General features: G+C 37.4%; 1 protein-coding gene across 2 annotated transcripts in view; it reads left to right on the top strand.

Moving 5' to 3' along the window:
• Positions 1 to 26,440, top strand: part of ERP44 (endoplasmic reticulum protein 44) — a 53,090-nt gene that overhangs the window by 20,532 nt on the left and 6,118 nt on the right. For both annotated transcript variants that reach the window (XM_032693124.1, XM_032693134.1), the window contains 7 exons: positions 1,066 to 1,105; positions 3,335 to 3,450; positions 14,313 to 14,497; positions 14,958 to 15,073; positions 19,415 to 19,472; positions 20,824 to 20,940; positions 26,087 to 26,198. In XM_032693124.1, the coding sequence (XP_032549015.1) occupies positions 1,066 to 1,105; positions 3,335 to 3,450; positions 14,313 to 14,497; positions 14,958 to 15,073; positions 19,415 to 19,472; positions 20,824 to 20,940; positions 26,087 to 26,198 (744 nt within the window). The remainder of the gene's footprint in view (positions 1 to 1,065; positions 1,106 to 3,334; positions 3,451 to 14,312; positions 14,498 to 14,957; positions 15,074 to 19,414; positions 19,473 to 20,823; positions 20,941 to 26,086; positions 26,199 to 26,440) is intronic.

Here is a 26,440-nt window from a genome sequence, read left to right as displayed (position 1 = left end):
CTAAACTTGTCAGTGCTTGTTAATTACCTGTTAACCACTTTCATTCCTTGCCGATAATGAAAATCTAAACGCTGTAATTCTAATCAAAACTGTAACGCTCCCCAGCCTTTGCAAAAGTGTCTTTACCAGCATAGTATCATCTCCAGGCTTTCAACATCTTAATCTTCACATGTAACTGCTCTGCAACTTTGTCAATTTTCTGCTTTGTCAGCATTTCTGCTTTATAAAACTGTGAGTGATACTCTATAGTTTCAGTATGTATTTCATTTTTTTTCAATGTCTCAGGCACTACTACTACTAAAAATCAATTTAAAGCATAGTTGTTATATTGTGTAAAGATCATAGTTTATTTTCAGGCAGGAGATTTACCCTTTTTTGGTGTATTTTCTTTTTTTTTTTTGGTATGTGAAAAGTAATGTGTGAGAACATTATTTCATTACCTCATGACATGTATTCCTGTAGTATTGCACTTTTTGTGACTGTCTCTTAGTATTTTTTGGTTTTGGGGGGACTGAAGATTTCTTTGCTACCTTTTGCCTTAGTATCCTTCTTAGCAAATAAGACAGGTAAGGACTGACCAGAGTAATTTGCGCAGGCAATCTGCCTGTTGGTCAGTCTTTTAATCCCAAGAGTTGAGATTTCAGCTTTTAACTGTTTTTTAACACTTAGGAGTAATAGAGCTAATGCTTAAGAGATACACTGAAGTACTATTTCTGGATGTGAGTACCTTAATTTTAAATCCAGAATTGCTTTTTATTTCATGTGTCACTTAATTACTTCTTTTGTGTCTTAATATCTTAAGAGTTTACATTTTTAATATATCAATAAAGTCAATAGAACACTTGACTGAAGGCCTCTTTCATCACTCTTCCATTTGTTATAGATAATATTTCAGAAAAGATTTATCCTAGCAGTTTTCTAGCAATCAGACTAAGCTATATGCTGAATAATATAGAAATACTTGCTTTTATAGTTTCTTGTGCATATTTTTATAATCTCAGATAAAAGAACTAAGAAGTTGCCTCTCAATGTGACATCGGTTTTTTTCTTTTTCTTTTCTCTCAGACAATGCAGATGTTGCTTTAGTTAATTTTTATGCTGATTGGTAAGTTATATTTTTTTTCTATGTTTAAAACTCTGTCTACTGAAAACTGTCATGTTTGGCCATAATTTTCTAATTGAAAATATAGTAGTATGTTGCTTTCAAAGCAGTTCTTTCCTGGGTTTATGTCCTGATTGCTTCCCCTTCTACAGTTCTTCCATCCTATGTTTCATTTAGGACTCCTATCAGAAGAAAAAATTGGAATAATTTAGACTCTCCATTTTCTTCTGTGTTGGTCCCATACATTTGTTCTAGAAAAAAAAGACTTGACACAAAAAAATCAATTGTTTTTCTAGTTTCTAATTTTCTAATTTGTAAGAGCTTGCAAAAGAGCTTGCAAGTGGAGAACTACAGAAATTATAACTGAGAGATTAAATTTGAGCAACTGTAAAACAAAGGAATTTGGGGCTGAACTGGTTAGACCTTGTGAATGACATACTTAGAAGGAACTGTTTACTTGAAATTATATTTAAAAAAACCCCCAGCTTACATCCTGAATCATTGTTAGGATTAATTTAAGCAATATACCCCTGTGAAATGTCTCCTTTTTAATGATAGTGCAGCAAAGTAACTAGTTAAGTAAGAAACTGGACCTAATCTCTTACCAGTTTTGTATAGAATTATCCTATAGAGGCTATCTTTTAAAATATGTAAATAAACAAAACTTTTAATTTTCAGTTTGTGATCTGCAGATACTTGGTGAATCATGGACTACTTCAAAAGTGCTCTCTTTTCTTAAAGATAAGCAAGGAAGGCAAACCTATGGAGAGTAAATTTAATACACTGAAATTTGAGGTCTGCGTTGCCATTCAAAAATGATTTTTGGATTTTGCAAATGACAAACTGTAGAAAGGTAGCTAAATACCCATGTTCTGATACTTCTGTTGTAAAGGGAAGATGCAAATATTTTAAAATTTGATATAGCCAGGTAACAACTATCCTGTTTTAGGACCTTATTAGCTCAGCTCCTTCTCCAAATCCCCACTGTTATCAGATCCTCTGTAGAATAGATGCACTGTGAATTTAAAGATTTGTATATGCTTGCAAGTTGATTCATGGTATAGTAGGCTGTAATTTTAGAACATTGCAGCCTTAATTACGATCATTACATGTGGGCATTCAGGAATAACCTCTCACCATAGCAGACTGCGATGTACCTGACTTTTGAATGAGAACTGATGAGTTTCAGTCATGTACTCTGCTGTAAGGGTGGAGAAGAATGAGGGACAGGGAAGCCACATGTAACATATACATGCTACGTAAACGTGTAGCATATAGTTGTGGTACCCACAGTCAGGTTTTTCTGGAGAATGGACTTAAGCTCTGTTTGTATTTTGAGAGCAAAACTTGCCTCTTCACTTGGAAGTTTTCTGTGTTAGGCACAGTGGCATCCCCAAGCTGATGCTGTTAAGTTTGAGGTGGGCTTCAGTGCAGGCTGGTTTATTGCAAGTCTGCTCCATGAGGTCTCATTCTGACAACTACAGTGCCATTATGCATCTTCAATTTGAAATTCTTTCATGAGTTTAGAAGGACAGAATATAAAATAATTTCACTGATGTATTAAAAATGGGCTTGTGCATTAGTGTTAACCCCTGAACTCCCTAAAGCCACTGAAGCATGTTTACAACCCTACAGACTGGGCAAAAAGAAAATTTGCTTCAAATTCTGACATGAGTAAAAGAAGGGATCCATAGGGTTCTCTTTGTTCTCAGTGCTGAAAAAACAGTCTGCTCAAATTCTACTGAACTTGAGCAATAATATTATACACAACACTTAGAACTTCTATTGTTGACCTTCCTGAAGGTGATGGTGAATATTTGAAACTCAACGGTCTTAAGTATCTTCCTTTACTACATTTTTCTAATTACTTTCACAAGGCTAATTCAGGCAGGAAAAAAAATGAACAATATACTTTCTGAATAGAATGTATTTCATAAAGGCTTATAATTGATTAATGGCGTTTCCTAAGCAGATAAAGCAGGGAAGCATATCTTGAACTCTATATTCATTTAGAATTACTTTTTTCGGCACCCAAATTATTCAAGTTACTTTTGAATCTATTTTTATCCAGACATTTACTGGGATTGTTAGAAGTAGATGTGATTTTTTTTTTTTCAGTAACTCTTCTTTCTTTTTTTTTTTCTTTTTCCTTCAAAGATTGAAATATTCCATTAGTCATCAAAATATTTCAAATTAGTATTTCAAAGTTATGATTTTCTGTTCTATTTACAGGTGCCGCTTCAGCCAAATGCTGCATCCTATTTTTGAGGAAGCTTCTAACGTAATTAAGGAAGAGTATCCAGATAAGAATCAAGTGGTGTTTGCTAGAGTAGACTGTGATCAGCATTGTAAGTAAATCACGATTTAGGTTTTTCCTATGCTAACCTGCTACTAAGTTACTAATTGTATTGAAGAATATACTGTATAGCAATCTAAAGTGTAGCTGTACCTACCCCATCATTTGGCCCAGAGCTGGTTTTGTTACATCAGTGAACCTCTTCTTCCATATTTGTCAGGGCAATTTCCAGTGTTGCTTTCTCATTGCATCCATAAACATGCTTTTTTTAATCAGTTCCACCTGTCTCATTTAAAAAAGAAAAAATGGCTGGGATTATAAATTGAATTGGCTCATTGTGGTGTCAGAGAAACACTAGTGCAACAAGTGATGTGGGTCTTCACAATCAAGAAGAGGAAGGGGAAACCTTCCATTGTCAGCACCAAGAATATGCTCTGCTTGGGTCTTCCTTCTGCCTAGGAGTCTTGGTGAGCTGTGAGTTGCCTTTTGCAGAGCCAGGCAGGGATCAGGGCTTTGCTTTGCTGTTAGTACACGTGCCAGCAAATGGTTGCCTATTTGGGCTTTTCCCATGGCCAGAAACACATATTCCTGAGACCTACTGTTGGCCTAATAGTTGTGGTTTAGTGCTCTGTTACAAAAACTCTGAAGAGAGAACCTTATGGGACAGGATAAAAATGTCAGTTGCATAGCTATGCAGAATAGCTACTTTGATTTACATTTGTCTTTCCCATTTGGACAATTGAACTTTTTGATGTTGGAAAGGATTTTTCTCTACGATGAGAATTCCTGACTTGTGTCTTGGTTCTTACTTGCAGATTTAAAAGTCAGTAAGTCCACTTGAGCATCTTCCAATGGCACTATTTTGTGCTCTATTTTGTATACACGCACATAGTTGCCCAACAATTAAGAGCACCTGCTTTGTGATCTTGAAAGAGATTTCAAGTATAAAAAAAATCAAAACAAACTTCTAAGGGAACAGACAGTATCAACTCAGTATCTAACATGTAAAATAAATTGATTCTTCAAACTCTCAGGAATGGCCAAAAAAGATCACTTCCCAAAGATCAGTAAGACCAATTCATAACCACCAGAAACTTAAATGCCTCTGGGGTTTATAAATCTGTGGCTCACTTGGATGTAGGACCCTGGTTAGAGCCTCAGCTGGAAAAGAGGCACAACAGTATTCACCAAGGTATGTGAGGAACCTTGAAGCTTTCAGCTGCCTTCCTACGTTGTAATGGTTGGGATGTGTTGAGGAACTGATACAAAATTTTTAACTCAGGTGTTCTTGAAGAGCAGCTTATTAATCAGAGGGTTGCAGAATCTCCTCCTCTGAGCAGATCTAGTGCCTTGAATGCAGTGTGGAACAGTGCACTTCTGAAACTGCCTGGAGCATTTCCAGAGCAGCAGCAGAATGGAGTGGCGTAGCTGTACTTGATGTGCTTCACAAGATATGCTTTAGTCTCCTTGACTTACAAGTCTAATAGTATTTTTTTCTTTGTCATTATAGTGTTGTCTCTGTTAAATGAGTGTTTTTCTATCTCCTTTCTGAACAGCCTTTTCTAGAATCATGGAGTTTTTGGGGGTTGATGGGGACTTTTTTATTTGTTTTGTAGTTTTTATAGGGGAATGGGGTTGTTTGATTGAGGTTTTTTTCCATTTTTTTGACCTGATCTCAAAATTGAGATCTCCCAGATCTCAAATACTTAACTACACTTTTAGCTTCTTTATTTTTCATACTTGGTGTTCTCTGCTGCTTCCAGTCACCCACCGTCTATGTGGTGTATGCTTGGGAGATCTTAACCAAAAGCATAGCACTAAGTATTCAGATTTGCCATCCTTAAAAGTCAGTTTTCAAGTAAGGCAATGAAATCCTCTGGAGGAATATGTTGAAGGCAAAGCCTGATATGTGGTCTTTGGTGGAGTTTTCTTACAGAGCTTTTCGTCTGTCTTTGCTCTGATATCTGCTGCATGATCTGCACAAATAATCTGCCCCTGATCTTTACAGTGGTAAAAAATAATGCAGTTATAGCAAGCATTTTAGCAGCCTGTGTTTTTGTTAAGGTTTATAATAACTGCTAAAGTCCTTATTTTTGTTTGCTGTAGCTGTAGTTGCTTGAGTAACTCAGATAGTCTTTGGGCTGCCAGATGCCCAGTGTTTAGCCATAAGATCACAGAATTGCAGAATATGCTGAGTTGGAAGGGACCTACAAGGATCATTGAGTCTTGTCTTAGCAGTTATGTAGATAAGAAAACTTTTTTTTTTCCCCTCCAGGTGTTTGAAACAATTAAGGAGCTGGTTGCATAATCTTCTCATATGCTCATTGAATTAAGCTCATCGGAGCTCGTTATGGAGAGCTAAGGCCTAGATGGAGGAGGAGGCGCTACAGCAGAAATTGTCTTCCTTTCCCTGGGAGTAGGTGTAGTGGGCTTAGTAGGAGGCAGCCAGGAGTTTTGGTCTTTCTATTGCTGGAATACCATGAATTCTCTGTATTTACCCTTTCTGTTTTTACTGTAAGAAGTAGATGAGCATGACTTCTGCTGCAGAAGCTGTAAAATGTGAGAAGTAAAAATAAAATCCTTTAATGACAGGCAATTTACATTCCCTTTTTGAATTAAAATAGCAACGCTGTATAGTCATTCCTAGTTTCTAGTATTTATTTGCTGGGTTGTAAACAATGGTACATTTCATGACACACAGTTATTGGGTATGTCCTAAAGTTTTGATTTTAGTGTACGCAGCTTTCTAGTAAGAGAGTGAATGTTACTGTATTATCCAGCTTGGGCATGCTGTAGTATTTTACTGAATATTGAAGTCAAGATTGTTAGTGGTTTGGGGTTTTTTCCCTAAGCTTTATATTTTTGTATGTGTTTATATATTTTAGTGATACTAGAAGGTTTATGTCAATATTTTGGGGTTTTGTTATGCCCGCAGATTTCATACCACTAGTAGTTCACTATTAGAGTGATGTTCTGGAGATGGTGGATTATTTGCATTACAAATGATCTGTTTCTCTTTGAGGCCAGGACACTGTAGGGAATCGAAATAGCTGATTTCGGACCACTCAAAAACAGCTTTCAGAATGGTCAGCCAGGCATAGATACTTTCCATTTAATGTACTATTATTGAAGCACACTGCGGGGCCCAACAGCTCACACCAGCTTCTGAGGGTAAAGCAAATTAAAGAGAATTATTGATGCACTACCAAATGTTTGATGCTTAATGACAAAACCATCATTCTGTCTGCTCTTATAGCCATATAAAGATGTTTTTCTGGAAGGTGCTAGGCCCCATGAGATTGAATACAAATTATAAATATTAACACTATATTAAGCCTCTGTATGTGTTATGCTTTACACCAGTTTATAATATGGTGGAAGATAACTGTAACTGAAGTGTGTAAGTTAAGACATCAGGTTGTTTTTAACGTGGTGTAGAACATATGCTAAAGGCAATCCAATGAAACAGGTAATTGAAGCAGGTACTCTTTCAGTTTCCAAGACCTTATCCTTTTATAACTTAAAACTGTCTAAGTTCCATGACATTGTGTGCTCTTAGAGTCTTTGTTGGTTTAGGTATGTTCGATTTAGTAATTCATTTACCTTAAAAGTTATGCACCTCTCTTCTAACTATAATAACTAATAAAAGTGATCTTCCATATAAAATTACAGAAGATCTTTCTGCATATATGTTATTAGGAGGATTTTGTTTGGTGTTTTTGCTTTGGGGTTTTTTTGATTGTTTGGTGGTTTTTATATTTTTTCCTTGCTTGTGGGGTTTTTTATCCTTTGTGTTAAGCAGTGATGTTGGAAACTCACTCGTTTCTGTTCTTTGTGAATGTTCCAATATAGAACTCATGTTTCTAGAGGAGAGTTGATATTTTGAACAGTTTCTCTGAATTCACATTAGGAGCTGTGGTGCAGAATTCTTGTAAATTAAAGTATGTGTATATATATATATATGTATATGTGTATATATGTATATATATGTATATGTATATATATGTATATGTATATATGTATATATATGTATATGTATATATGTATATATATGTATATGTATATATGTATATGTATCATCATGGCTGGGCTTCGCGAACGAAGATTTGGGAAGGCACTATCCACTTTTGCTACAGGCACGCTGGTGGCTTATGAGGCCAATACGTGACAGACATATCCGATTGCAAAAGGCGCAGCAGAAAGACTCCTTAGATGGTGTATTTTGCAAGACACGGTTCTTTCTGCGTTGCCTTTTTTCCTCGAGAGTGATCCTGCGTGAGTTCTCAAAGGAGACAGCTGCGTTATAGATGGTGTGTCTCCAGGCCTCCCGATTTGAGGCCAGAGTAGACCAGTTATGGTGATCAATATGGCCAAGGCTGAGATGTTGTTTCAGGGAGTCCTTGTATCTTTTCTTCGGGGCTCCTCTCATGCGGCAGCCAGTGGCAAGTTCACCATAGAGCAGGATGTTAGGAAGGCAGTGGTCCTTCATCCTTGAGACGTGCCCTGCCCATCGCAGCTGCGTTCTCAGTAACATGGCCTCAATACTTGTGACAGCTGCTTGCTCTAGTACAGATGTATTGGTCACATAATCAGACCAGCGGATGTTAAGGATTGTACAGAGGCAGCGCTGATGGAAGCGTTCTAGGAGACGCAGGTGGTGCCGGTAGATGACCCATGATTCGGAACCATATAGGAGAGTAGACAACACTATGGCTTTGTAAACACCGATCTTGGTGCTTTTCTTCAAGTGTTTATTACGCCATACTCTATATGTATATATGTATATGTATATGTATATATATGTATATGCATATGTATATATATGTATATGTATATATGTATATGTATATATATGTATATGTATATATGTATATGTATATATGCTGTTTAATTCTGTAGCAGCATTATTTCCTTTGGTTTCTGAGTTAAATAAAAAATAATAGCTAGTTTGAATAAATCTTTGTGCCTCCAAACAGAAAATAAGTTCTCACTGACCGGATGTAAAGAGGTGCTTTGCTAGACAGACTGTTTAGGGAACTATTGTTCTTCCATTCAAAATGTGTCCATGAGCGGTATTTTCATCCACTGCTGTGAGCTGCTGATCTCTCTGGGTCTAGCTGTCCCTGCGATGTGTGCTAATGTTAGTCTTCACAGATTAGATTGTGTTGGTACTGTGCCTTTGGTAAGCAAAATAACTCAGTAGGATAACAAATTTGGAAGTTCATAAATGAACTATAAATGAAACTCTAAACAATCTGAGGATTTCATTGTGTTCCTGTCACTTTGCTTGGGAAAAAAAAGTCAGTCTGAAAGAGTTATCTTTGGATAAAATAAAAAGTGGAAGTGATTTGGAGTGGTTGTTGATGGCACTCCTCAGGAGGGCCATTTTTTTAGCCTGTCAGAAAAGGTTATGGGATGCCTACTGATGAGGCCCTGCTAAGAGCAGGCATGGCTGTTGTGAATGCTCCTTTGCAGCAGAAGGTGGTCTAGATCTGCTGTTACTGGAGTTTGATATACAGCATTGATTGTTTTTCGTGTACCTGTTTTGGTCCATCGTAACAAGTGATACAGGTCACCAGTATAACAGTCATTGGAGTAGGATGCCTAGTTTAGATGGTTTCCCAAGTTCTTTTCTAATTCTACTTCTTGTGCTTATTCTCAGGCCTTATGACTTCTGTGCAAGTGTCATGAGGAGGAGTAGTTTAACTGGAGATAATTAATGCTATATTATGGAATGCTTAAAAATAAGGTGAATGTAGTGTATAAGGCCTTTTAAGTGAACTTGAGAGAAAAATGGTTGTGGAATAGTAAGTAAAAAAGTACCTATCAAAGATTTCATTTCTCATCTGTAGTGTGTACCCTGAGGGACTTCAAAAGATGTTGATTGATCTCAAGTGAGCAACTAGAATACTCAATTGATAGTCCCAGCTTCAAATATACAGCTGAAGGAATTTGTTAGTTTTGAGATGGAAGGTATTGCAGAAGGGTGAGGAAGACTTAAGATGATTTGACACACACAAAAAGAATAGTGTTAGATCCAGTAAATTCAAGCTCTCCGTATATGCAGCTATGCAACTCCTATAACCATCACGTATAACCAAAGTCAGGAAATGCAGTAGCTTGGGTTTGTGCTAGCTCTTCCTCAAACAACATGAAGACACCTCCCCACACCTCCACCTCCCCCTTAGAAAAAGAGACACCAAATATTTTCAAAAGTTATTTTTACAGGGTTTGAGTTTTGAAACTTTGATTTTCTTCCAGATAACTTTTCAAGCTGTTGTAGTCCTCTGTTTAACATGTGAATTCTTCAGGTGGTGCCTTCCATTATGAGGTGGGCATTTAGGATAATTATCGGTATTGTTCAAATCTTAGTGGACGTGTTTTTTGGGAGCCAGCCCTGTAGACTTAAAATCTAAATATTTGTTTGGTAGTGGTATTAATTATGACCCCGAAAGATTAAAACAGTGTACTGAGTTAATGGTGGGGTGATACCCTGACACTTTGTAAATATTGCCAGTCCTTCAATGGACTTCTTAGGTGCATTGTGGATGAGAGCCTTCTTCAATGTAGTGTGTCTTGGTGTAGTTCTTCAACATATTCTTCACTATTGGGTGGCAATGGAATTGAGATATAGATGTAGTCTGATATACTAGCTGAACTTTGGACAGCATAACACTTGTGGTGTTAACTTAGAACAATGGAATCTGAAGCATTCTGGGAAACAAGTCACTGGCTGTGTGCTTGCTTAAAGCTGTAGCTTGGGTGATGTGTGTACACACCATGTGCAAAGCCTGACAGTCCCCAAAAAATGGGGTTTGGCATTCCTTTGAGTAGAGGAACTCACAATGCTCAGACAATGGAGAAATGGCTGAACAGTACAAGAGACATGTTAAAGATATGGATCACAAATGGTAGCTCAGAAAGCATGTTTTCTTAGAGGGTCTTGCTCGGATATGTACAAGATTGTCTTAGAAAACATGAGTGAAAATGTCAGGTTTCATGTAAAAGTTTCTTTCAAAAGAACAATAAAAGCTGCTGTCTCTTACCTGTTGTAAGAATCAGCTTTGCTCAGGAGAAGTATCAAAACAGTGCATCTGTGAAGAGAAATGAGCAACTGTAAGACATTGCTGTTGGAGTGTGCTAGAATAAATAGTGGAAAAAAAACCTGGGTGGTGTAGAAATTATTGCATGTCAGCAGTTACACATGTAAAATGGGGAGGAGAGAATCATCTGAATACAACAGTCATTGCTGTGCTTGAAATTTTTGATTTGTAGAAGAAAAAATGATCAAGTATGTCAGTAGCTTCCTATCATAACTAATGGGAAACCATTCTGGTAGCACAGGCACTAGACTTGGGGTTTAATGATTAATTCAGCAAAGTACAAACACAAGATTTGCTCCTTTTATGTACCTTAGCTCCTGAAGAAAATAAAAAGTCATAAAGTCGTAGCTGGGAGAGGGGTTTTTTTGTTTTTAGGGAGATTGCCCTTATCTGTTTCAAATCTCTCTTCTCATGAAAAAATGGGCAGTGGGAATGTCTGGAAATATTTTTAAATTTAATTTAGGATTTACTATAACTAATGCAATCTGTGAATGAGTTCAAACAATATTCCATGTATTTGCATTGTGTATTTCCAATTTTAAAAGGAATATAATTTTGTAGTTGCTCTGCTTATGCTAACTCTACCTGTATCAAATGCCAGAGCTTAATGAAGCATTTAAGGTTTACTCTATTTGACTTTTGAATTAATTCAAACAATTTTTCGTGTACTTGCATTTTATATTTTGTAAAAAGATGGTTTTCAAATACTTACTTGTGTAGGAGTGTCATTTCTCTGTGTTAGTTCAAATACCAGCATTCATGGAATCTCAATGTAATTTGTAAAGATCACGCAAGTTCTGACTTATGAAATAATGTTTGAATTCAGTTTTGACAGTGGGCATTTTATTACCATTACATTTTTTACGCAACTTCAGCCCTTGATGAAGATCCACATCCCTAGGGACTGCAATCTCCGTCTTGGAGAACGTTCATGATCCCCTGAATGCCCACTCTGCAACCCTTGCAATCCTCCTATAACTGTGGAAATAACCTGAAGCAAAAGTCCATGTTGTGAAACAGAAAAGCGTCATTTTTGGTGCTCTCTTGCTGTGCAGATGTGTAACGGTGCTGGTCTTTAATCTCAATGTGTTCCTGCGAAACCCTTGTCCCTTATCAGACCCTGATCAAGTTTTGATCGACTGATGTACTGTCAGACCAAAGGTCCTTCTATCAGCAGAAAAGGGCAGCAAATGCCTGCTTTGCAGATGATGTTTGTCTTCCACCAAGCAAATATGGAGTGATTTCTCCCCAGCTATATTTGTCAGCTTCTTGCAGGCGGCTCTTAGATACTTTAAATAAAAAGTGGTGGAATCTAAAGGAAGAAAAGATTATTGATCTAATACTCATTAATGCTGAATATATTGGCATCTTCCCATGAGAAATTTGTATTCATTTGAAATAAAAGTACTCTAAATTGAGGACATAAAATACTTTACCCTTAATTTTAACTGTAATTAGTGCATTCAGAAATGCACTTCTGGGATATTTAGGAAAGAGGTCAAGGCCTTTCTCTTAGTCAAAATTGATAGGCTGAATTCTGTGTTATTTTATAGTGATGCAAAGCTTTCTTTAGCTTTTTAGGTGGTGAAGCTTTTAAGTTTACTGCTTTGTGGGATGTTAAAGAACACTTACTCCTTAGCTGTGCACAATTTGTTTTCAGTTCTCAGATTTGTCTAAGTTGTGCAACTGGTACAAAGATTGGTTTCAGTAACTAAAGCTGCAAGTAGGATAAGTAGTTTTCTAGCAGCAATTGCAGCTGCTGATGGTTTCACTGAGAGTTCTCCAGGTAGGAGGGAATTCAGACTTCTGTCTCTGTTCTCTTTAAAAAAAGAGTAAGATTAAGATAGAAAGCAAATCTGCTTGTGATAAATATGTAACTGAGAAGGAGGGTCAGAAAGGATTAGTTTTCACATAATTTAGTACTGTGCCACATATGCTGATGGTCCCTCATTTGGTTGCTTTCCTGCTGTGGGCTAATCCAAGTCACCTGAAGTGTATCCTGTGACTTCTTAAGGAGTCTGTGAAAAGTAAGAGAACATGCATTCAGCCCATGTTTTTGTTGCCTTCCTCTCTGTTGACTGAATGAAATTTCTTTGTCTCTGCAGAATAAACTGGCCTGTTGAAGTTCACCATCTCTCTCCTTTCTTGAGAGAGAAAGGGAGAAGGGGAAATGTGGTCGCTGTGGCTGACTGGAATGAGTCACCTCTAAGGATTAAGCAGCTCAGAAAAGTGGACAGACTGCTCATATTTGGGGATTTAGTTGGGTTTAGGAACAGAGGTTTAGGTAAAATGCATCCCAGTCTGTAACAGAGGACGTGGTTTTCACAGGGGCTGTGAGATTTTATTTATTTCTAGGTTTATTTCCGAGGGACAACAAAGCAAAAGCAATGGGAAAGTGCTTGTGGAAATCTACCTGGCTTTACAGGCTTTGTCTCTACTGTTTGTTTTCAGTCTTGTTTTCCTGAGAACCCAATGTGTATCTGGTTACCTTGTTTCTTCCTTGTAAAAACTTCAAGCTTTTTGCTGAACTTCAGCCACCTCTGAAAGAGGGAAGAGCTTTATAAGTTACTGAGTACTTACAAAGTTCGATTAAAGCAGTTGCTGGATACTGGAGATGCACAAAATCAACTTCTGCACTGTAGCAAAGGTTGCTGTAAAAACTCAAGGCTGCTGGATCCTGCTCAATGTGCCATGAACCGTTTGCTGGTTATGTGTAGGCTTCCCTGTCAATGCCCAGCTGGGAGCTAGCTGCAGCACCTATTGCAGTTTGCTGTGTCCCAGTGATTTAGCAAAGTGGAAGAGGGACAAATGTGGCCCTTGTGCTCTGATGGGGTGTGGTGAAGAACCATGTTGTTGTGGTAGTTGAAGATGAGGGGCACAGGACACACATGTGTGGGAAGCTGGGCTTTATTGCTTCTGCTCACTGTTCTTCTTTGCCACTCTTCTAATTTTCCTGTAAAACCTCTTTCTGTTTTTTATTCTTTTACATTTGTAAGTCTTGTGAATAAATAATTTAAATAACTGACATGTTATACATAGGGGAAAAGAGCTGGTGCTCTTATGCTAGAGGAATGCAAACACACATTACTTTGTTGTGTGAAGCTTCAAGTCTAGAAGAAAGTTGGGCTCCGTTTATAGATTTGAATGAAGATCTGTCTTGAAGGGAATGCTGACGCTGGTTGACCAGAGAGGTGTTTGCCTTAATTTAGAAACCTGAAATTTTGTGTTTGTTCAAAACTTGAACAGCTCAGAACTGTAACAGCAGTCTTCTGGCCTTTGTAGGCTTCAAGAAATACTTTGCACAGGGTTCACATTCTCTAAAATTTTAGACATGACAATTTTTTTTCCAGCACTGCAATTGAGATGAAAATCATAATGAGTTTAAAGAAAAATAGGGGATGATTTATTTTATTAAAAGTTTCTCAAGTGAGTTAATTAACTGAGGTGTGACAAGCTTTTTAAGATTCTGATGTTCTTGGTATGCTCTTAAATTGGTTTTCCTAGTTGTTCGTAGGAAGTGCACTGAATGAGTATGCCTGCCCAAGTCGACTCTTTACTTATCCCAATTTTGGTAATTTTTTTCTTTGTGAAGATTAGTACATGTGAGAAATAATGTGGCTACCATCTGTTCTCTGCCCAGTGGTAGTGCTTGTTTCTTGATTTGGGTTTTCTTTTCAATGGTGTTCTGTTCTTGTTTAAAGATGTGGAACTACTGGTTCAGAGATGCAGACATATACGTGCATAAGACAGCATGTTCAGTGTATTTCTGTATTTGTAGGGCTTTGGTTTTATTTTCTTAATTTCTTTTTAGCTGATATAGCTCAGAGGTACAGGATAAGCAAATACCCAACTCTGAAACTCTTCCGGAATGGCATGATGATGAAGAGGGAATACAGGGGCCAGAGATCTGTGACAGCAATAGCAGATTACATCAGGCAGCAGAAGAGTAACCCCATTCGGGAGGTCCAGGATTTGGAAGAAATTAGTTCTCTTGATGTAAGTATTTCAATTTTACTCCTTCTATTTATTTTTTTTTTAATGTTGAATTGGTGGAACATAATGTATTTAAAGAACATATTTACTTTTTTTTTTTCATTCAGAAATGTTCAGTATGTTGTTTTTTTTTTAACTGAGTGGAAAACTGAATTACTTGCAGTATTACTATATTGAAATAATTTTTAACTTTCAGGCACCTTCACTCCACGACCAAATTACTTATTTTGCTTTTAGTAATTTGAAAAGAATAATATGTTGCATTTGACAAGATACTTAAAAAATATTTCTCACTGAAAAAATACTTGCAGGATGCTTCTGAATAATGAAAAGGCAGAAAAGACATAATTTCTGCGTTTAATGACTGTCAAATGAATGGCATCTCTGTATTTAATATCCATAGGGAGTAATGATAGTTTTTGATAGTTTGGTGCAAATTATAATTCAGCCTTTGTCTTTACAGCGCAGCAGAAGGAATATTGTTGGATACTTTGAGCAAAAGGACTCAGACAATTACAGAACCTTTGAAAGAGTAGCGAATATTTTGCATGATGATTGTGTGTTCCTATCTGCCTTTGGGTAAGTGGGAAAACTTGTTGATTGCATGACTTCCTTATTGAAATTCTGTTTATGAGTTGTATATAAATTTAATTGAATGGACTTCTTTAATACTTTCAGCGTTTCATAACTGACGAGACTAGACCTTAATAGGTAAATACACTGAGAGGATAGAAGGAGAAAACTCTTCCTAACCTTAATGTTTGCTGTGAAATTCAACTCTTATTTTTTCCCTTCCTTTTTCTTTTTTTTTTTTTCCACTCTTTGTCAGTATGGTTTAAGTGTAACTGGGGAGGTTTCAGGGGGTGAAAGACAGTTGTGTCCGAAAAATCTGCTTTTTTAGAGAGAGAGAAGAACAAGTACGGAAGAGCTTGAAAATGTTTTGAAAAAAAATTCATTAGCTTTGCAGACTGAGTAACTCTTTTTTGCAACCTTTTAGATTTTTTTTTTCTTTGAAATAGGACCATTTTTTGAAGGGGTCTTTTCCATCTATTTTGTAGGGGTTTTTTCCTGTAAAGTGTGTAGTTGCTTGCTCATTTCCTCTTGATGATTCAGTAGCAGACCTTGTTCCAAAATGCCTAATTTCTGTGCCTGGGTCTTAGTTCTATGTCACTGGTCAATGCAACAATTTAGAAAGGCAATTGCATTGGTGGGCTATGGAGTGTAAGTCTAGAAGAAAAACCTACAGAAATTCAACTTTCTCCTTGTTATACAGATTTACAGTGATATTTTAAAATATTAAGCCATTCACTGGAAGAAGAAGAAGAACAAATTGGGAGTGAGTGATTCCCTTTATAACTAGCATAATGAAATGGAATTATAGATTCTTTCAGCAATGCTTAATATGCCACCACCAATTGCCAATTTGAAGTGATTGGGCATTAATGGGAATGCAGTGTTTTTCAGTTTACCCACAGTTGCAGGATCAAGAATTTGCATGTGTTAAGCTAGCTTTTATAACGTTTAAAGTTGCCTCAAGTTTTTTGAACTGGATGTAGTGGAGAATAGCAGAGAAACTGAGAGGATGTATTGAGGTAGAAGAGGTTTCATCTGCTTGAACAAAATCTGTTGTCAGTCACTGATGCCTCTTCTAATATGTCTCCAAAAATAGTTTGGGGGTGGGGGAGAGTATTTGCAATGTGTGGGAGCACACAGGGCTTTCAGTTCCCAGTTAGGTAATGGTATGGCTGTGTAAGCAGGCAAACCTGTGGTCTGTAGGTCTGTCAGTCTTATCCCCAAAGAGTGTCCATTATCTCAAGCATTTGCTGATGAGTGCATGCAGGCTTGCTCTCAGGACAGGCAGTCTGAGTCGTTACTGGAATTTTAAGTTATTTTTTGCCCCCTCATATAGATTTTTGGTCTTTTCAGAAATACCTTTTTAAAAATTATTAGTAAGATAGCAATACTTTGAAGATTCTCTCTCCTGTTGTTTGAGTCTGTTCATCTTTGGTTTGCTATCTGTCAATTTCCTGTAATAAGAAATAGTTTCCCACCACTCAGTGTTAGCATTTGGTTGTTGGGCATTGTTCTTGAAGTTGTTACTATAGGGGTTTTATTTTATATTTTTTTGTTCAGATATAAGCAGTAGTCAGACATAATGGAATGGATCAGAGTTTGATTATTTTTAACCTGCCTATATAACTAGATTGCACAGCAGGCTTGTCATTATTCTTATCTCCAGACTCCCATTCCCTTTCTAGCCTGGAGCTGTTAGTGTTTTAAAGTGCAGCCTTCCCAGCAGCAACCTTGGGAACTAAATGTTTTCACCTGTGAGTGGCTGTGGCTCTTAAGATTCCTAAAAAAAACTATATGTGAAAAGACTTCTGAGGGAGATACTGGCCACATATCAGTGTTTTCTTTTCGGATTATATATAGCAAAATGCTTCACGGGGAGCTGGCACTGATCGGTCAGACTCTTCTGACTGAGCATCCTGACAGACCCTGGGAGGTATTTTTGGGTTTGCTATGAACAGAGTTCAACAGCTATGTGGCTTGGGAGGTATATGGTAGGTAATGTGAGCAGTCATGTTCAAATTTCTAGTAAGCTGAAATAAAACAATCAATTTGACAGGAAAAAAAATAATTACTTTGCTGATTTCTGTCAAGGCAGAACAGTCCCCTTATGCCAAAATTACTCTGGCTTTAGGTACTTGTAATAGCTTATTTTTAAACTGTATTAATGGTACTTAGTTGTAGATCATCTCGATGCTTAAAAGATTTCTTTAATGAACAGATCCTTACAGTTCTGTACAGATCTGAGGTGGCAATAGAACAAGATTAGTGAAAGAAGAGTTGTAGGCAGAAGGAGATAGGTGAAAAATGTGATGAAGACATTATTGGAGGCAGATTTTAGAAGTAGAACTAGAGAGGAATGAATCTGAAACATTCATGAAAGCGGAAGAGAATGTCAAAACAAAAAATAAACAAACAAACAAACCACAAAAAAAACCCCACAACAAAACAAAAACCACCCAAAATATACTTTTATCCTAAAAGGCTGTGATGATCTGTAAGTAGTTTATGGAAGGCAGTGATGAATCTAGGAACTATTTTAATTTTTTGTTAGCAAGTAAATATGGCAGTGGAGGGTGGGGGGATTGTGTGGTTCCAAGAGGTTCCCTTTTACATTACTGCTTCAAGAAGAGACGAAATGCAAACTGAAGTGTTTCCATTTTAGTAGTTGTTTTAAAGAGGTGTATCTTCAGGCATTTGGGATTTTCACATCATGTCCATACTTTATTTCAGTTATCTGAAAAAAAAAAAATCAGTCACAACTGCAGCTGCTGAAGTGGAAGAGCAGAAGAGGACGTTTTGGCTTCTACCACAGGGTTACCCCAGAGCATATATTTCATTATAGATTATCATCATCTTATCAAGCAGTGATTGGGCAGGTGGCTTCTACGTCTTCACTTTCTTCTTATTCAGTGAAGGCTTATTTGGTATGCGAGTGGTTTTTGTCAGTGATGGTGGTCACTAGGAAGCCTAATTTCACATTATGTGAGGAGTCCTGTCTGGAATATAAAAATACATTTCAAAATACTCATCTGTAAACTGATGCAAATACTGATAGGTGTAATATACTATGCAAGGCATCCTTTCTATGTGATAAGAAAAAGATAATCAGATCAAATGAAGGAAATAAAGTTTAGGTACTTTGGGTTAAGGCTTACGTTGTCCATCTTTTTCTTGGCACTCTAAGTTGTTCAGACCCCTGGAAGATTTAGCTAATCTTGCAGTGAGATAAATTGAGATATTTTGACTTCTCTTTTTTATTTCCCTCTTACATTTCTTAATCAGTCTTCACCAATGTTTATATTACACCTAGAGGAGAGAGAAGGGGGAACACTTACCTCATGTTTCCCAAAGGCTGACATTCTTTCTTTTTAGCTTGTGTTAAAGGGAAAAGAAATGGGCACTTTTACTTTTTTGTGGCATATGCATCTAGTCAGTTCTGTCTTGCCAGCCCGATTTACGTTGGAACAGCTAGGCGTGGGAGAGGAGGAGTGAGGAGGCCTCTTTATATATCTGAAGATTGTTTAAGGGTTTGTTTTTATTGAGAGCTTTCTTTTATTTTATTTTTCTGTCTCCTCCGATGGAATCATAGCTGTCCCAACTTGCTTGAATAAGAGATGGCAATTTTCGGGTACAAGCTAGCAGCTTTCAGGGTGCTCTGCTGTCACTGGGATTAAGGAACCACAAAATATTCTGGAGGCAAGAGAGGAACTTTCTAAGGTGACATAGTAAGCTGAATACCAAGGAGGAACTGCATGTCTTCTGGGTACACACATACTGTATCATCAGTGGCCAGGAACTGCATGCTGTGTCTGCTCTCTAGATCTGTTTTGAGGGTAACACAGACAGTGTGGGCTTACTTGCCATCCATTTTCCAACTGCTTGTGCTGATGGAACACCTCAAAGCCCTTCTTTATCAGGGTAGATAAGATGTAAATTTTTAGTGTAAACAGTGGAACAGGAAGAGTAAATGCAAACAAGAATCCACCTTTCTCTCCTCTCCTTCCTTAAGATTTTTTTTTTTAATTCACTTCTTTAATTTCCCCGACAATCTCTTATCCAAAATTGTACTGGCATTCATCACTTGCACTTCAGTGCCTTTAGTCCACACTTCTGATCTTAGGGGTACATCTTGCTGACTCCGTTAATGCCCTCTTATCTAGCCAGGTCAGGTTTCTGTGGAGTCACTGTACAGTTTGCTTTAAAAATGAAGGATTTTAATTTTCAAATTGTGAAGGGGGAAAAAAAAAAAGAAGTAAAGTAAGGATAGGAAATTAAAATATGATTTTTGGTATCTCAGTTATTTTATTTGTGTCTACCAAGACATGCTTACTGGTTGGTTTGTTGTAGGGCTATTTCAAAAGCAGAGAGATTTAGCGGAGACAATATAATCTACAAGCCACCAGGGGTAAGTGGAACTATGTATTTTATTCTGATTATTGTCGTTATATGTGAATATGAACAAGTGGAGACTGTTTGTATCATTCAGTATGTTACTGCATCTCAAATCTTGGTTTTATTTCATCACTAAATAGTGTGAGAAATAGGATCATAGAAACTAGTGTTTCTGAGTCAGTGAAAGAGATCTCCATCTCATGTGTTGCCAGTTAATGCACAAAACCTAAATCTGTCGCTCGAAATGTCAATGTACAGAATTAATTTTTTTTTTTTCTGAGAAGGACAGTCAACGCATTATGTGTATAGATATTGTGTGTTCTGTAGAACTCTTAAAAAGGTATGAAGCTGGTGCACTTCCTGTTGTTCAAAGCATGTAACAATTACTACATATTTTTCTGACTGTCACTTGCCTGTCTTGTGTGTACCTTAGTCCACAAGGGTTAAGAGCTCTTCTCCTAATTTAAAAAAAAAAAAAAAAAATTTACTGTGTGTTAAGAAACTCTCATAAATATAGTTTCACTTGAGGAAAAATTCAGTACAGAAGAAAACCTGTAAGAGCTGCTTTTTAGAGATGTCCTATCTAAAAATCTGCTCATTTTGCAAATTTACTGTAGGAAAAGAGCTGCTTACAAAAGAGAAAATAGATGAAAAAAGACCTCAGGAGGAAGGGAGTTTCAAACCTTCTTTTTTTCTTTTTTCAACAACAGAATTTATTAGGTTACCTAATTTATATGGCATTTCTGAATTAAGGTGTGTTTAATCATGGCCACAGCTTGCAAAGTCATGCTTCACTTCATGTTAACCAAAATTGTAATTAAATTAAAGGATGTCAGCACTGAATTATAAGTTAAAACTACTAGCAAATAAAGGAAAACTATTATTTATTCGTATCTCTTTGGAAAAGCAAATGTAAAATACCAATTTTAAGTCCTTCTAGGACATTAGGAAGGGGTTTTGGTGAGTCTTTGTAACTATCAGCATGAAGCAGCTTGCTGTCTGCATTTAGTTTATATCTAAATGGGGGTTTTACATCTGGAGATACTATTTCTCAACCTAGCAGAAGTCTAAATAGCCTTTATTTGAAGCATCTCCAGTTGGGAAACAAAGTATCTTTTCAACTCTTTATAACTTGTCTTAAAAAGTGGCATTGAGTGCATAAATTATCATATCTAATATTCATTTTCCATTTGTACTTTTATCAAATAGTTAATCAAAATCTTGCATGCACAAGGGTATAATTGGTATAAGATTTGCTTTCAATATTTATATGAATATTGTTATTTTATATTGAGTAGTTAATCTCTGTAGGTAGCAATGTCACTTTTATTGTTTGTCATCTACTGTATTTTTCTTTTCAACAGGAAAATGCTCCAGATATGGTGTATTTAGGCTCGCTAACCAATTTTGATTTGGTTTATGCATGGACACAAGATAAATGTGTACCACTAGTTAGAGAAATTACATTTGAAAATGGGGAGGTAAGAATTTTTTCTACAGTTCTAGTTTTGGGGTTTTTCTCAAAACCAAAATGTCTCTTTCAAGGTCCCTAATTCACTTCAAAGAACTTTGTATAGTTTTTTTTTAGGCAGAAAATACCTGTCAGATAATGTTTTTCATTCTTTTGGAGCTTTTTGTTTAGACTTGAAATTCACTGGAGGCAGATTTGTTGTAGTTGCATATGCTACCAAAGTAAGAGGCTGTAATTATAGAATGGCTAAGGCTGGAAAAGACCTCTGAGATCATCGAGTCCAACTGTTAACCCAGCACTGCTGTGTTCACCACTAAACCATGTCCTCAAGTGTCACATCCATGTGGGTTTTTTTAACACTTCCAGGGATGGTGATTCTGCCACTTCCTTGGTCAGCCTGTTCCAATACCTGACCACCCTTTCAGTGAAGAAATTTTTCCCAATATCCAGTCTAAACCTTCCCTGGTACAACTTGAGGCAATTTCCTTGTGTCCTATTTCTTGTTACCTGGGAAAAGAGACCAAAACCCACCTCATTAGAACCTCCTTTCAGGGAGCTGTAGAGAGCAGTAAGTTTCTGCCTGAACCTCCTCTTCTCCAGGGTAAACCCTCAGCTCCCTCAGCTGCTCCTCATCAGACTTGTGCTCCAGACCCTCCACCAGCTCCGTTGCCCTTCTCTGGACACATTCCAGCACCTCAATGTCTTTCTTGCCATGAGGGGCCCAAAACTGAACACAGGATTTGAGGTGTGGCTTCACTAGTGCTGAGTAGAAGGGGGTGATCACTGCCCTGGCCCTGCTCATCCCCCAGGTCCTCTCCCACCAGGCAGCTTTTCAGCCACTCTTTCCCTAGCCTGATGGCATTGCATGAGGTTGTTGTGACTGAAGTGCAGGACCAGCTTTGATGCATATAGGTCCAATAAGAAGTGTCTGGTGATTTTGTGGAATGTGGACACTTAAAGGCTAAGAATATGTGTGTCTACAAGTATGTGTGGCATGTGTAACACCTTGGGTAGGTTGTGTTATTCATCTAAAGTAAGTATATATTATTATGTGGATGTCATGACTAAATGATACATTTAAGATCCAGACCTTGGAAAAAATGCTTCTAGTCAGAGTAGAAAACGCCCGTGTCAGGATGTCAACAATTTGAAAGAATAAAACACTTGTGAACTATCCTTTAGTTATAACTGTCTTTTAAAGTTTAATGTTAATGGTAGAAAAATATTACTGTATTAATCACTTCCAAGGCATTATCTAATAAACAAACACATGAAATTGTGGCTGACCGTGGAATTGCAATTTTCTGGGAATGGTAATAAAAACTGTGATTTTTATTGTTTTTTCTTTCAATCTGCATTTAAGCACTGGTACAATCTTAATCTTTTTTAGCTGCATGTGCTGTTTCACTTGCTTTTCTTTATTTGGCTGTAATTCATCAGGTGCAACTTGGCAATTTGCTTTTAAACATCTCGTTTCTTCTCATTACCATTATTGTCTTTAAATGATTTTTTATTTTCTTTTGTAACTTAGTCTTCTTTAGTCTTTTTCCAACTTTGTATTATGATTTTTCTTGTAAAATAAACAACAGGAAAAAAGGTCTTTAGAAAATTATCAAGTCTGTAGTATCTCAAAAGGAGTATTTTGACACAGCCACAGCATCTGCTAGAAACTCTGTTGAGGTTTGTAACAAATTGCAGTGTGTTGTCCACACTGGATGAGAAACCAAAGAATCAGTCATATGATTCATTCTCAGTTTGCACACTTAATTCTTTTGATCCTGAATCTGCATTGCATCTAACACTGCTGTTCTGGGCTCATGGAATGCTTCAGGTTTCATGGCAGAGGGAGGGTCAGGGTGGTTTTATTACTTAAACCATTTTGATTGACTTTCTTCTAGTCAATCTTGCCAACTTTTATTGGAAAGTTCTGATACTTAACAAATCTTAATTCTTCATTTGCAACTCAATATGTAAAAGAATGGCACATGTTAACATCTCTAGCAGTGTGTGGTAGATTTTCAGAGTACTTTTCCCATGGTGAAAGAGGATTCTGAGCCTTAGAAGCCAGAGGTTCATCACTGTCAGCTTTGTACCAGAGTATGTTGTGTTTTTTCTGTTTGTTCTCTTAACTCTTGATTCCTACTTGCTTAGGTAGATAGAAACAATTCCAATGTGACATTTTGCCTAGCAACATTTGTTTAAAAAATTCAGTGCTGCCAGTAGCCAAACAAATTTAAACATGCCAAAATTGAGATATTTCTGCTTGCTTAGATTGTACAGTCACTTAAATGGGCTCTTACTTATTGTGCATACTGCACAGCAGTACAGGGTAAAAATATGAAGTGCTGTGACTGTTAAGCTGTGTTTATGGTACTAGAATACCATATAAGTAAGATAAAGACAAAAAATTCTTCCACAGACTTTAAATTAATTTTTAAAATCAGAATTGGTCTCTGTAAACTGCTGGTAGGTTTTTCCCTCATTTTCTTAGTGCTTTCATTATCTGGTAAACATTGTGGACAGGAAGATACCCAATCTGAACAGAGTTCATCATTGTGACTTTAGACAACACATAGTAAAAGAACTCTGAAGCGAGGCCTTCTGCTTGAGGAGACTGTCCATTTGAGACAGTTCCTGTACCTGACAGGAATAGGCTGCTGGAATCAGTGATTTCGTTCAGAAGAAATCACTGTTTGGCCTGTAATCCGGCTGCTTAGTTCTGTGTTAAACGAATCGAGAGCAGCCCTGCCAAGAAGGACTTGGGGGTGCTGGTGGATGAGAAGCTGGACACAACGGGACACTCACATGTACACTCACAGCCGAGAAAGCCAATCATGTTCTGGGCTGCATCAAAAGCAGCATGGCCAGCAGGGTGAGGGGGGGAATTCTGCCCCTCTGCTCTGCCCTCTTGACCTGTTGAAGCAAGTCCGGAGGGCCACCATGTTGATCAGAGGGATGGAGCACCTCGTCTTTTAGGAAAAGCTGAGAGACTTGGGAATGTTCAACCTGTAAAAGAGGCAGCTTTGGGGTGACCTAATTGTGGCCTTCCAGTACCCGAAGGGAACTTATAGGAAAGATGGGGAAGACTATTTACAAGAACATGTAGCTACAGGACAGGGAGGAATGGCTTCAAGTTGAAAGAGAGGAGGTTTAGATTAGATATTAGGAAAACAATTTCTACTGTGAGGGTGGAGGGGTACTGGAACAGGTTGCCCAGGGAAGTTGTGGATGCCCCATCCCATGCTGGAAGGAGCTCTGAGCAACTTCCTCTAGTTGAAAGTGCCTCTGCCCACAGCAATGGGGTTAGAACTAGATGATCTTCAAGGTTCCCTTCCAATGCAAACCATTCTATAATTCTATGAATACAATGAACCTATGTGGTCTAATGATGCTGCTGAACTTTAAGTTTTTGAAAGGGTAAAAAGTTTCTCAAAGGCATACAGAAGTAACATGAGAAGCTCAGATCTAATGAAAAATCTTTTGATATTCTCAGGGCCAAATCAAACAGCTTTTGAGGGAGCAGTCTAAGCAAATGAAATAGCTATTTTACTTGCTGTGTCCTCATCAATGAGGCACGCTATGAAAGCTGGAATAGAAAAGCAAAGGAAGATACTGTATAGAAACCAGTTAGGGCCAAGATTAGCAAGGCATTCAAGCCAGCTGTCCTAACAACTTGTTTTGGAGATGAATAATCTTGTTAATGTAACTTGCTGAGGTTGTCCTCTTAGCTGCTTGCAAGCAAGAGGGGACCTTAGAGCCAGAACACCAAGCTCTGTCTAGTTCTCCCTCTGGAAATGTACCTGGTGAAATGAGTGGGGAAACAGAGCCATAACTGCAGTGGTACAAAACAGATTTTTAGCATCCTGTAATAGGAGAGGATGCTGAGACTCAGCTGCATTTGTGCACACAAAAATGAGAATGAGCAAATAGGATTAGTTGTTGGTTTATAGATGAGTTGGGAAGCTTGGGTTTCAAGAGCACTGAAGTTATGAGGATCTACTGTTAAAAGACCAGGCTTCAACTTACCTGATGGATTTGGTTGAAGGGAGGAGGACAGCCATTTCATGTACACTGTGTAACTGGCTGCCTGCTGACAGGGAAAGTGTTTCTTCCAACTTACCACAAATCAAAAATATCTGAAGAAATTTTTCTATTTGGTGGCAGAATGAACCAGTGCTGTCTTTCTCAAAAAGCACAATTTTTACGCTGGTACAGGCTTGAATCAAAGCATTAGCAGCACTTGCTTGTTACACCAGTTGTGCAAATGAAAGACAACTCTAGGCATTTCTTAGATGATAAATGATGCTTTTTTTCAATCAACCTATAGTGAGTTGAGCTGATGTTCATAAGTGCCTAAAAATCACTTTTGAAGCAAGTAAGTGCATATTGTTTGTGTTTTGGATTTAAGTAAAAGAAAAATCCAGAATAAATTATTCAAGGAATTCCTGTATTTATATGTCCCTGGGCACAGAAATTTTTTTAAAGACACTTGGGCTGCAAGGACGCATTCCTATGAGGAATTAAAGTTTGCCTGTCCAACAAAGATTTGCATTTTTAATCAATTTTAGTAATATATTAGCCTGTGAATTTAGCAATAGTGTTACACAGATGACCAGTTAGGACACACTTACTGGCAGAAGAGCAGTATTTGATAACTGATATGGCTGTGTCATTAGTTTCTGATTTTTTCTTTACTGGGGGGAGGAGATAGGGTTATTTAAAGATACTTGTTCATTGTGTTATGCTAAGAAAGCACCACCTTACTATGTGAACAAGCTAGGACTGGGTCTAGAATACACCCTCAGCCTTCCATACCATTTGATACTCAGACCTTACTGTTGTTTCTATGAAGATGTGTTTTCTCAGGATTGGGTTATTTCTTTCGTGCAAGTATTCCAGTGCAAGTGTATCCCTTCCTGAAATGCTGATAATGAAACACTGTCATCCTTTTTCTGCTGTATATGATAAGAGGAAGGAAACATTGGTTAACTGTATCACTCAGGTATCTTAGAGGAAGGGTTAGCAGTTAGTCTTTAGTCTTTTTCTTTCGTCTGTTTTTTAAAGTAGAGATCTCACTGAATTTGAAAATTCCTGGAATCACTTAAGTGCCCTTAAGGAAAGGAAGAAATGTGATTTGTCCTTTGTTTTCTCTGCAGGAACTGACAGAAGAGGGCCTTCCTTTTCTCATACTTTTCCATATGAAAGATGACTTGGAGAGTTTAGAGAAATTCCAACAGGAGGTTGCACGACAGTTAATAGGTGAAAAAGGTTTGTAGTAACTCCTACTACTTCTTGGTTTTACTGATATAATTTTTTTCCAGGCAACTCAGTAGAGCAGAAGCAAAGACCTAACAGAATCCTAGCTTTAAAACTCTTGAGACCAAAGGGCTTTATGCACTTCTGACAGTGAGGACTCACTCCTTTGGAAATTATTAAAATAGATACACAATTTATTAGTAAGTAACTGGTTTAGAAATCCTTCTTGTCTAAATGACTTAATGCATTTTGAG

Source organism: Chiroxiphia lanceolata, chromosome 1 (genome assembly GCF_009829145.1).
Source record: "Chiroxiphia lanceolata isolate bChiLan1 chromosome 1, bChiLan1.pri, whole genome shotgun sequence".
NCBI classification, from domain to species: domain Eukaryota; kingdom Metazoa; phylum Chordata; class Aves; order Passeriformes; family Pipridae; genus Chiroxiphia; species Chiroxiphia lanceolata.
The sequence above is the reverse complement of the archived record's forward strand: the minus strand, read 5'-3'. Positions and strand labels throughout refer to the sequence as shown.